The 12,431-nt window shown below is 40.4% G+C and overlaps 2 protein-coding genes across 2 annotated transcripts; both read right to left on the bottom strand.

Annotated features, from left to right (window-relative positions):
• Positions 1-2,830: 2,830 nt before the first annotated feature.
• On the bottom strand, positions 2,831-10,097 carry LOC131234641 (probable LRR receptor-like serine/threonine-protein kinase At3g47570). The gene is made up of 4 exons (XM_058231566.1): positions 9,857-10,097; positions 9,337-9,731; positions 9,072-9,267; positions 2,831-2,985 (listed from the first exon to the last, which is right to left on the bottom strand). The coding sequence occupies exons 1-4, from the start codon at positions 10,095-10,097 to the stop codon at positions 2,831-2,833; spliced, it is 987 nt and encodes a 328-aa protein (XP_058087549.1).
• A 46-nt stretch (positions 10,098-10,143) lies between these two features.
• LOC131234640 (LRR receptor-like serine/threonine-protein kinase EFR) lies at positions 10,144-11,637 on the bottom strand. Its single transcript, XM_058231565.1, has one exon. It carries the CDS (start codon positions 11,635-11,637, stop codon positions 10,144-10,146), a length of 1,494 nt encoding a protein of 497 aa, XP_058087548.1.
• Positions 11,638-12,431: the final 794 nt, after the last annotated feature.

The following is a 12,431-nucleotide window of genomic DNA, read 5'->3' as shown; positions in this document are numbered from 1 at the left end:
GATTTGGATCTAAGATAGCAATCTAAGAGCACTAAGCAATCACAAGAGAACACAAAGATTTAATGTGAAAAACTCTTGCGGGAAATAATCACGGCGCAAAGCGACAGAAATCTACTATGAAATAGAAATTACAAGAGAGAGGACTTACTCAATTCGAACAACCTCGAATCTCACCCTTGCTACACCCTTTGATAACCCTAAAACCCTTTTAGGAACCCTTGAAAAACTTTTAAAAAGCCTTAGAATACTTTAGAATAGCCCTAGGGACCCCTATTTATAGTTTAGGAAACTCCACTTACGCACCTCCTTTGGAAAAGTTCGGAAATCGCCTCAAATTTACGCAGTCCGCGTAACCTCGACTAGTCGAAGGAGGGCTCGACTGGTCGAGCAACCCGAACACCAAAAACATGTACTCGCTGAACTTTGAGTCGAGCAGGCCTCGACCGGTCGAGTGGATCCTCGACTGGTCGAGCAGGCTGAAAGATGTGAAGACATCTCTCTGACAACACATGCAACTGCCTCTGCCCAGAAATTTTTCGGTAGACTTTTCTCCTTTAACATGGTCCTTGTCATGTCGAGAATGGTATAGTTTTCCCGTTCTACAATTCCATTCTGCTATGGCGTGTAGGCTGCAGTGTGTTGTTGCTTAATTCCTTGATCCCTGCAATATTCTCGAAAGGCATTTGAGGTGTACTCTCCACCTTTGTCAGATCTAAGGGTTTTAATTTTAAGACCACTTTCTTTTTCAACAAGGGTCTTAAAATTTTTTAAAATAGTAAAAGCAGCAGACTTTTCTTTGATTACATACACCCACAATTTTCTATTAAAATCATCAATGAAGGTAATAAAGTATTTATTACCTCCAAGAGAGATTGGCTTCAATGGTCCACGGATGTCAGTGTGAACCAACTACAACGGTTCTCTTGCTCTTTGGGATACTCCACTCAGAAAGGAGTTCCTTTGTTGTTTTCCAAGTGTGCAAGCTTTACATACTTGTTCTGGAGCTTTAATGGTAGGCAAGCTATGTCCAAGAAGTTTGATGACGACAGAAGTTTCAGGCCACTGAAATTTAAATGGCCAAAGCGAAGATGCCATGTCCAAGAATCACTTTGCTTTTCCATAAAAACACTTCTCAAGCATTGTGTTTATATGGAGTGGAAACATACGATTCTTCTCCATCTGGACTTTCGTAATCAAATGTCCATGCATATCTCTTATGGAAAGAGAAGAATTCTCCATGTGTATAACATACCCTTTTTCGAGGAGTTGTCTGAGACTCGGTATATTACTTTTCATGTTAGGCACGTAGTACACATTGGAGATGTAGTTTGGAACACAATTCTTCTGAAAGATTTTGATTTTGCCTTTACCTTTCATCGATGTCTTTGATAAGTCGATGAATGTCACATCACCATGAACTCCTTTTGTGAGTTCTTCAAATAGGCTTTTGTTCCCGCACATATGATTACTTGCACCTGTGTCGAGGTACCATACATCTGGTCGATTACAACCTTTTTCTTGTGCAAGGAGCACTGTGGAGTCTTCCTAATCATGACTCGATGCTTCAACATCGTTGGATCATTCATCGTGATCCACTGTCTTGCTCCAACAATCCGAGGCATAATGGCCGAATTTGTTGCAATTCCGGCACTGAATATTTCTAATATTTCTGCGACCGCATACAGATCGGCCTCTACCATTCCCTCTTCCACGAAAATTGGTAAATTTCTATTGATTTTGTAGATGGTTCAGATGATATCCACGTGCCCTTCCTCTTGCACTAGTGTTGGTACCGCGACCTCCACGATTTGTATGACCACTACTTTGGTCATTTAGAGTTAGCTTAGACTCTAAGGCATGTTCCAACGTCGATGCGTTATTTTTCTGCATTCGTTGCTCATGCACTTGCAACGATCACATCAATTCTTCGACGGACAAGTTTTCCAAGTCCTTAGATTCTTCAAGGGCCACAACCACATGCTTAAATTTGGTTGTGAGAGATCGGAGTATTTTTTCTACTACCCAAATATCTTCAAACTTTTCGCCATTTCTTTTTAAATTGTTAACTATAACAAGCAATTTTGAAAAATAGTCTGAAATGGACTCACCTTCCTTCATATGTGCAGCTTCGAACTCGGCTCTAAGGGTTTGGAGTCGAATCCTCCCGACACGATCAACACCCTTGAATATGGTGCTAAGACTGTCACATGCTTGCTTGCATGTCATAGCTTCGGCGATTCATTCAAAGGTGGAGTCATCCAACCTTTGATATATAAAAAATAAAGCTTTCTTGTCCTTTTTCCTTTCATCTTTGAGAACCGTCTTTTGTTCAACAGAATAGGAGGCGTCTTGCTCTGTTGTGGGTTCTACATACCCATCATTGACGATTTCCCATAGATCCTGAGATCCGAACAAAGCCTTCATCTGGATGCACCAGTTTTCATAGTTATCCTTAGATAACTTTGGAATCTGCTGCTGGATCGAGGACGCCATCACTTCTTTACACCATGGATCAACAACGCCTTTTTCTTGACATAGCAGTGGCAACACCTTGATCACACGATCTGAACTTTCAAACTATACCTAGTCCCACGGGATCGTCTCACTCTAATACCAATTTGTTGGCTTTACAAAGCCTTGGGAGATAATTCAAATAGCTACACAAGAAGGGAAGAAAAAAAAAAAAAAAAAAAAACTCCGAATATTGAAAAAGCTTTCTAGCTTGATTTGCTTGCCAATAACATGCAGCATCACACCTCTTTATATAGTCACATGCTACAATGTGAAATACCTAATATGCCCTCATTCTACTACTTTTAATCCATCAGTTTCAAACGTTTGGAAATCCACCAGCCACAGCACGTGCAAAATGTGAAAATTCCATAACGTGTGGTTTTTCAAATGCCATGAAAAGATCAGCATCTGAACCATCCATTTGGTTTAGACGTTCCAACAATTTGGACGCCTTACCACCCATCCCATACTCTAGAATATAGAAATGTCACATATTTGAATGTTAGGCAGCTATTTTTTAAAAAATAAAAATAAAAATAAAATAGTGGTTAGAGATTAAGAGGGAGAAAGGGAATATTTCATTTAATTAATTAACATTTATGCCTTTCCCAAAATTTAGAATTTCTGAAAACGAGAAATTTGGCTTAACATATATTTTTAATCTCTGCACTATGAGTGCGTAATCGATCTTAACAAATACTCCTAAAAAATATCCTATAAATTGAACAAGAATCCGGTGTCTTTCTTCTTCTTCTTTTTTTTTCTTTTTTTTTTTTTTTCGGGTATAGGGTATCATGCTAGAGAAATAATCTAAGTAACAATTCTCTCTACCTTATTACAGTGCGAATCCATGTGGGGCCCAATGTAGCCAACATTTAATAAGACGGCCTACCTTAAGTGGTTGATGCCCATCAAATCATCTTGATCGGATAATCATGGCCATTCACAAAAGTGCATGGGTCATGTACAATCAAAAGGTATTCCTTCTGTTTTGTTGATCATGAGTGGGACCACTTGGTCCCAAGAGAAAAATCCATCCTTTCAATTGTAATTGACCATAGCTCATCATCACTAAACTAAATCACATTTGTCAGATTCTTCCATCTTTTTGGCTTTCTTCCCTATTAAGAGTTTAATTCTATTATTATTGTTTTTAGTCCTATATATGGTGAGTGCACTAATGTATGTAGAAATATCCATTGATTAGATTATTTTCATGCATATCATTCTTAAGAAGCTTCACCACAATATTAACAAATGCAAACTACCAATCATTTGCAAGATAAATGATTAGAAATTTAAAAAATGGACTAAAAATCTTACCTGGAGTGTTGAGATGTGGAGTCACATCAAGGCTACTTGACTGGTCGAGTGCCCTGCTTAACTGGTGGAGTGCCCTGCTCGACCGGTCGAGTAGCCCACTCGACCAGCCGAGGATTAGCTCGACTCAAAGTTCAGCAAGCAAAATTGATTTTTGGTCCGAGGTGTTCGACTGGTCAAGGACAATGCTCGACCAGCCGAGGGTCCGCTTGACTAGTCAAGGTTACGCAGATTCATTTTCGGATTTTGCACGGACTGTGGATTTTTGAGTCGGTTTTCGCAGAAGTGCGAAAGAGAAGTTGCCTAAACTATAAATATGGGTCCCTAGGGCTATTCTAGGATTAAGGTGAATGAATGGGGTTATTCAAAAGTATGGGCAAAGGATTTTTCTCTATACATCTAAGGGAAAAGGTTAGTACATTGCTAATAATCTCGTTTTCTTCATAGAGGAAGTTTGCACCAGTGGTTTTTTACCCTTGTTTGAGAGTTTTCCACGTATATCTTGTCTTGTGGTTTGTTTTGAATGCTTTAATTCTTCTTCTAGTTTATATTTCTTTCTGTTTATCGTTTGTGGGTGAGACCGGAGATTGGATCTCAATTCACTGCGTTGTTAGCGTGTTGTGCAACAACTGGTATCAGATCTATTGGTTTAGTTCTATTAGGAGCGATGACGGAAGAAAGAAATACTAGAATTGAAAAGTTTGATGGTTCAAACATTGCCTTCTGGAAGATGCAGATGGAGGATTATCTGTATCAGAAGGACCTCTATATTCCTCTAGGAGGAAAAGAGAAGAAACCAGAAAAGATGACAGATGATGAATAGTTTTTATTGGATCGGAAGACTTTAGGAACGATCCGACTCTCTTTGTCTAAGAGCGTCGCCTTCAATATATCTAAGGTGCAAAACACAAAAGAATTAATGGAAGCCCTAGCTACGCTGTATGAAAAACCCTCAGCGTCCAACAAGGTTCATCTCATGAAACGGTTATTCAACATGAAGATGTCAGATGGTGGGAGCGTGGCTGAACATTTAAACGAGTTCAATACAGTCACGAGCCAGTTGGAATCCGTTGGCATTGTTTTTTAGGACAGGGTCAGGGCGTTATTGATCTTATCCAGTTTGCCAGACAGTTGGGATGGTTTGGTGATTGCCATGAGCAATTCTTCAAGGTTGACAAAGCTAAAGTTCGACGATGTAGCCGATCTAATTCTTAACGAAGAATCCATAAGAAAGATATCAGAAATTTCGGGGGATTCAGGGAATACTCTAAACGTTGAAGGAAGAGGAAGATCGCTGAACAAAGGAGACAATAAACATGAACATTCTAAGTTAACGAAGAAGTTTAAGGGACCGGAAGACAAAGACGGGTGTTGGCATTGCGGGAAGAAGGGGCACATGAAACGTGACTACAGGGCGCTTAAGAAATAAGAAGGAAACTCTCAAGGCGAGAAGGATTCAGTGAATCTATCTGAGGAGAGTGACACAGAGGCGTTGATCTTGTCTCTTGATGTAATGAATGAGTCTTGGGTCATAGACTCAGGTGCATCGTTTTATGCCACTTCGTGTAAGGAAGTTCTACGTGATTAAGTGTCAGGTGACTTCGGAAGAGTCTACCTGGGTGATGATAAGCCATGCAATATTGTTGGAAAGGGAGATATCCATATAAATCAGAATGACGAAACGACTTTGAAATTAAAGGATGTCAGGTATGTACCGAGTTTGAAACGGAACTTGATCTCAGTGGGACAGTTGGCCGATACCGGATATGTGACGACCTTCACCAATGATTCCTAGAAGATCACAAAAGGTGCCTTAATGATATCTCGAGGAAATAAGGAAGGTACCTTATACATGACTTTAGGATCGTATAGTTCACTCGCAATCACATCAACTGGAGTGAATGGACAATTATAGCATCAGAGGTTGGGACATATGAGTGAGAAAGGGATGAAAGTGCTATTGTCAAAAGGGAAGCTATCAGGGCTGAAGTCTATTGACTTGAAATTCTGCGAGGACTACGTGTATGGCAAACAGAAGAATGTAAGCTTCAAGAAGACAGGACGCACTCCAAAGACGCATCGGTTGGAGCTTGTACACACTGATGTGTTGGGACCAGCACAGGTATTATCTCTTGGTGGTTCACGTTATTTTGTTTCTTTTATTGATGATGCTAGTAGAAAACTGTAGATTTATTTCTTAAAGCATAAATATGATGTATTTGATGTATTTAAGAAGTGGAAAGTATTGGTAAAAAATGAAAAAGGTAAAACAGTAAAATGTATTAGATCAAATAATGGGGAGAGTACTGTAATAAGAGGTTTGAGGAGTATTGTGCAGCAAATGGAATCAAATATCAGAAAAAGATTCTAGGGACACCACAACAGAACGGTGTGGTTGAGTGCATTAACAGGACTATCCTTGAGCGCGCCAGGAGCATGAGGTTACATAAAGGGTTGCCTAAGACATTTTGGGCAGATGCTGTGAATACTGCCGCATATCTCATCAATAGAAGTCCCTCAGCACCATTGGATGGTGGGCTACCAGAAGAAACGTGGACTGAGAAAGAAGTGAACTTTGCACATCTTAAAGTGTTCGGTTGCACTTCATATGTTCACATTGATGCAGAGCACTAAAACAAGCTGGATGTGAAGTTCATGAAGTGTACGTTTATAGGATACAGGCAACATGATTTTAGCTACCGTTTTTAGGATACAGAGAACAGAAAAATCATCAAAAGAAAAGATGTAGTCTTTAATGAAAAAGTGATGCATAAGGACAGTGTGCAGCAAAATAAGGCCGATGAGAAAGAATTCGTAGAGTTAGAAGACTTACTGGACACAGGTGTTACAGTGCCACAGGATGATCATGCACAGAAGCATTATGAGGCAGAGCCGCAAACATAGGTTGTGAGGAGGTCTACTCAAGATAGGAGACCCACGGTCCGATACTCACCCTCCTTACATTATCTACTGCTGACAGATAATGGTGAACCAGAGTATTTTGAAGAGGCATTACAGTCAGATACACGGGTTAAGTGAGAGCAGGCCATGGATGATGAGATGGACTCTCTTAAGTCTAATCGTACATGGGAGCTAGTCACTCTACCTAAGGATAAGAAAGCTCTTCATAACAAGTGGGTTTACAGACTAAAGGAGGAGCAAGATGGTTCAAAGCGGTACAAGGCTAGATTGGTCGTAAAAGGGTTTCAATAAAAGGCAAGTATCGATTTCACCGAAATATTTTCACTGGTAGTGAAAATGTCTACAATTCGCATTGTTTTGAGTATAGTGGCTATAGAGGACTTATATCTTAAGCAGCTAGATGTTAAGACAGCCTTTCTTCATAGGGACCTTGAAGAAGATATATATATGCATCAGCCGACGGGATACGTGGCACCAGGAAAGGATAATAAGGTGTGTAGACTGAAGAAGAGTCTATATGGCCTAAAGCAGGCTCCGAGGCAGTGGTACAAGAAGTTTGACAGTTTCATGTCAGGAAACAGTTTTAGGAGATGTCATGCAGACCACTGTTGCTATTTGAAGAAGTTTGCTACGTCGTGCATCATCCTTCTTTTGTACGTTGATGATATGCTTGTGGTCGGATCAAGTATGAAGGACATCTCAGATCTCAAAAGACAACTGTCTAGAGAATTTGTCATTAAGGATTTAGGAGCTGCAAAACAAATCTTATGCATGAGGTTAAAGCGTGACAGGGAAAACAAGAAACTGGTTTTATCACAGGTAGAATACATAGTCAAGGTACTTGATCGATTCAATATGTGAGGTGCTAAGCCAGTTAGCACTCTATTAGCCAACCACTTCGACCTTTCTAAGGAGCAAGGTGTAAAGACGCAGAAGGAACGAGACTACATGGCTAAAGTCCCATACGCATCAGCTATTGGGAGTCTCATATATGCTATGGTGAGCACGAGACCAGACATTGCTCAAGCAGTGGGAGTTATTAACAGGTTCATGAACAACCCCGAGAATGAACATTGGGAGACTGTGAAGTGGATCCTCAGATACCTGGAAGGTACTGTGGATATAGGGTTGTGCTATGGTGGATCGAAAATCAAGCTACAAGACTATGTAGATTCAGATTTGGCAGGAGACATCGACAACAGAAGAAACACTACAGGTTATGTTTTTACTCTGGGTAGTGCTGCAGTCAGTTGGGTTTCTCAGTTACAGAAGATAGTATCTATCAGTACAACGGAAGAAAAATATGTTGCAGCTACAAAAGCGTGCAAGGAGATGGTGTAGATGTAAGGTTTCATGGAAGAGTTAGGTAAGAAGCAAGCAGATTGCAAGCTATACAGTGACAATCAGAGTGCAATACACTTGGATAAGAATTTAGCCTTTCATTCAAGGACCAAACATATGGACATCAGATATCACTTCATACGTTCGTTACTAGAAGATGGATTGATTGATCTGAAGAAGATTCATAGAAGTGAAAATCCTGCGGATATGCTGACCAAGGCAATTATACAAGAGAAGCTGAAGTTCTGTTCAGCTTTTATTGGTCTTCAAGCTTGGAGACGGGGAGGTGGTGCACTCCGGATGTAGAAGATGAAAGTTTATGATGATGTGTCTCCAAGTGGAGATTGTTGAGATGTGGAGTCACATCTGGACAGGGTTACACGACTGGTCGAGTGCCTTGCTCGACCGGTCGAGTAGCCCACTCGATCAGTCGAGGACTAGCTCGACTCAAAGTCCTGCGAGCAAAATTGATTTTTGGTCCAAGGTATTCGATTGGTCGAGCAAGGCCTCGACCAGTCGAGGGTCCGCTCAACCGGTCGAGTAGCCTGCTCGACCAGTCAAGGTTACGCAGATTCGTTTTCGGATTTTGCACGGACTGCGGATTTTTGAGTCAGTTTTCGTAGAGATGCAAAAGGAAAGTTACCTAAACTATAAATATGGGTCCCTAGGGCTATTCTAGGGTTACGGTGAATATTGGGAGTTATTCTAAAGTGTGGGCAATGGGTTTTTCTCTATACATCCATGGGAAAAGGTTAGTACATTGCTTGTAATCTCATTTTCTTCATAGAGGAAGTTTGCAGCCGTGGTTTTTTACCCTTGTTTGGGGTTTTTTCACGTATATCTTGTCTTGTGGTTTGTTTTGAATGCTTTGATTCTTCTTCTAGTTTAACAAATGGAAACTACCAATCATTTGCAAGATAAATGATTAAAAATGAAAAAAAAAAAAAAGAAAAAAAAAAGGACTAAAAACTTACCTCGAGGAATATACCCAATCGATACCTTAATCCCAAATGTACTAGCTTGATTTTGAGAGAAACTTTCTGCAGCTTCGGAGAGGAACCTTGCTAAACCAAAGTCACCCACATGGGCAACCATATCATCATCAAGAAGAACATTGCCTGGTTTTAGGTCGCGATGAACGATTGGTGTTTTCAAATGATGATGAAGATGCTAAAGCCACATCAATGGCTATATTTAGTCTTTGAGTAAGATTCAAATTCCACAATTGAGGTTGTTCACCAACATTTGATGCAACCACTTCTCCAGACTACCATTAGGCATGTACTCAAACACCAGAGCTTTGAAATCATTTCCATTAAAATCAATGCTCGAGCAAACTGTTAAAATCTTGACAAGATTTCGATGTCGGATGTTTCTTAATGCTTCGCATTCGGTTACAAAACTCTTCAAAGCTCCTTGTTGCAGGAGGTTGAGTACCTTCACTGCAACAAGTGTTTCAAAGCATTCTAGAATTCCTTTATATACAGAACCAAAACTTCCCACACCAATTAAATTAGCTGAAGAAAACCCATCTGTCCCTCGAAGGAGATCAGAAAAAGAAACTTGTAACCACTGATTCTCTGTGGAAGATGGAGAAGAAGCTTTCTTCGGAGAATTTCTTTTCCAATAAAGTGCTCCAATGATACAGGACGAGAATTGAAGATGAAATCACAGTAATAACTGTGACTTTTACTCTGGAAGAAAGAGGCTTTCCTCGTTTCTTAGAAGCTTGCTTAAGGCAATTGTAGTTCTGGTATACCTCCAAAAAGTTTGTTGTTTCCAACGACTGAAATAGCGCTGGCGTTTCTAAAGATTCCTCCTTTGGGCACTTCACCGTCGAAATTATTGAATGATAAATTCAAATACTGTAAGAAAAGAAATTGTTCAAAAAACTTTGGAATCTGCCCAGACAAGTTATCGCGTGAAAGATCTAGCCTTTGGATACCTTTTAAATTCCTTAGAGACTCTGGAATGGTTCCTTGAAACAAGTTTCCATTCATGTAGAGCAACTTCAGGATTTGGCACTTTCCTAACGTATCTGGAATTTCACCCCGATAGATTGTTCTCTGAGATGTCCATCAAGCGGATATTTTCTAAGTTGTCAACTTCCAGCAGGAGAGACCCAGTGAATGAGTTATGAGACAGGTTGATTTGAGCTGCGCCGACTTGTTTGAGTATGGTACCATTGAGTTTATTTTCAGAAATGAACAATTGTTCCATAAATCCCAAATTTCCAAAATTCGTTGGTGTGCTTCCATGGAAATCATTTACATCCAAGTAGAGATTGGTCAATTGAGTGATGTTGCTGATTGAAGGTGGGATTTGGCCCGAAAATTTATTTCCATACAGATTCAAGGCTTGCAACTTGTTAAGCTTCCCAATAGAATCTGGAAGAGTACCCTTCAAGGAGTTCACTTGCAGACCCAGACCATACAAGCTGATGAGATTCTCAATTCCCTTGGGAACGATTCCAAATATCTTGTTTCTTCCCAAAACCAGTAAGTTTAGCTGTGTCGGATTAGCAATGGAACCGGGCAACTCACCATAGAGATTATTAACAGAAGCAGATATGACTTTTAAATTGGTGCAGTTGGTCAGTGAAGTGAGGAAGCTCAGGTCATCACCTTCCCTGCTTCCAAGCTGATTTCTCTCGATATTGAAATGGTAGAGACGCGAAAGACTTCCTAGATTCAAAGGCACATGTCCACTAAAACTGTTGGAGCTAAAATCAACAAATTCAAGACTTGAAGCATTGGACAATGAAATTGGCAACGTTCCCGTGAATTGGTTTGCTCCTGCAGTAATCCATTGTAGGTGTGGAAAAGCAAGGCCTAGGTTGGGGGGAATTCTTCCATGTAGCCGATTAACTGCAACGCTAATCACTTGTATGGATGTGAGATTATAAATCGATGGTGGAATCGTACCTAATAACTGATTTTCATCCATTTGGAGACGGGTCATGGTTGCCAATTGACCAAGCTGGTTTGGAATTTGCCCATTGAAACTGTTACCTCGTAGAAAATGGGTGGTGAGAGAGGAAAGGTTCCCCAACGAAGGTGGGATGCTTCCACTGAGATCATTGAACATGGCAGAAAGAAAATTGAGCTTTGACAAAGAGCCAAGCTCGGGGGGAAGTTCTCCGACTAGCTGATTCCATGCAATGCTAATGATTAGGAGTTCTGAGCAGTGGCTCAGACTGAATGGAATTTCTCCTTGGAACGAATTTTCAGTCAGGTTGAGAATCTGAAGCCGGAACAAGCGGCCGATTTCTTGTGGGATTTCACCTTTGAATTTGTTGGTGGAGAGATCGATTCTTCCCAGGAAAGAGAGATTTCCAATGTGAGGTGATAAGTAGCCCACCAAGCTGTGGTCCGTGAGGTTCAAGCTCGTGACCCTTTGATGCTGGCGGCGACTGCAGGAGACTCCCACCCATTGGCAGAAATGGAGAGAATTGTTCCATGAGCTCAACACACCAATAGGATCTTCCGAAATACCATCTTTGAATGCGAGCAATGCCAATCGATCGGTCTCATTTTTCATTGAAAATACCGAGGGTGAGCAGGCGTTGATGGAGGAGAGAAGGATTGCATGGAAGAGCATAAATGAACAAAATACCCTAAGATTTGAATGTGGGAACTCCATTATCTGGATAGGCGATGAGATGATGAGAACGAAAAAGCATAAATCCTCTGCTTGCAAGGTTTTACAGGTTTGTAAGGGTATTTTAGTCCAAACGAAAAAAAAAAAATCCAAAAAAAAGTAGTATGCACTAAAAATTCAATTCGAATTTTTGAGCGAATGCAGGGACCAGGTAGCGGATTAGGTGAGACCCCGATCCACCGAGACGGTGGGACCCCTGACTGTGGGGCTCACTTATATATATATATATATATATATATATATATATATATATGTGTGTGTGTGTGTGTGTGTGTGTGTGTGTGTGTGTGCGCGCCTGTGTGTGTGTGAATGGTCACCTACTCACTAGTTCTCATGAGAACTTGTTGTCTACTTTTACTGGCAAATAGTAAATGATTTAAGGAAGACATTGAGATATCAGCATCAACATTTTCTAAAGTGTTCATTTACCGTTCAGTCTATTGATAATGTCACTTAAGCCAGAATGTAGGAAAAAAACAAAAACAAATATCAGCTTGATGTAAAACTTTGGTCCTACATTAATTGTCAACCAACACGATTTCCTATGATATAGTCCACCTGATAATTGGACCTGTTTCATTTTTCAGATAATGTGTAAAATGATTTGGAAATATGGATGGTCGGCATAGATACATAATACACACATCAAGGCGGAACCCCAGTAACCCATGGTG

The sequence above is a fragment of the Magnolia sinica genome, chromosome 19, assembly GCF_029962835.1.
Source record: "Magnolia sinica isolate HGM2019 chromosome 19, MsV1, whole genome shotgun sequence".
Lineage (NCBI taxonomy): Eukaryota > Viridiplantae > Streptophyta > Magnoliopsida > Magnoliales > Magnoliaceae > Magnolia > Magnolia sinica.
The sequence above is the reverse complement of the archived record's forward strand: the minus strand, read 5'-3'. Positions and strand labels throughout refer to the sequence as shown.

Bases quoted from the DNA above. Each gene is read 5' to 3' on its own strand.
- LOC131234640 (XM_058231565.1), bottom strand. From the start codon at position 11,637: ATGAAAAATGAGACCGATCGATTGGCATTGCTCGCATTCAAAGATGGT.
- LOC131234641 (XM_058231566.1), bottom strand. From the start codon at position 10,097: ATGAATGGAAACTTGTTTCAAGGAACCATTCCAGAGTCTCTAAGGAAT. The intron at 9,732-9,856 runs GTATACCAGAAC...GTATCATTGGAG, and splicing joins AAACAACAAACTTTTTGGAG to CACTTTATTGGAAAAGAAAT. The intron at 9,268-9,336 runs GTGAACAACCTC...ATGTGGCTTTAG, and splicing joins AGTGGTTGCATCAAATGTTG to CATCTTCATCATCATTTGAA.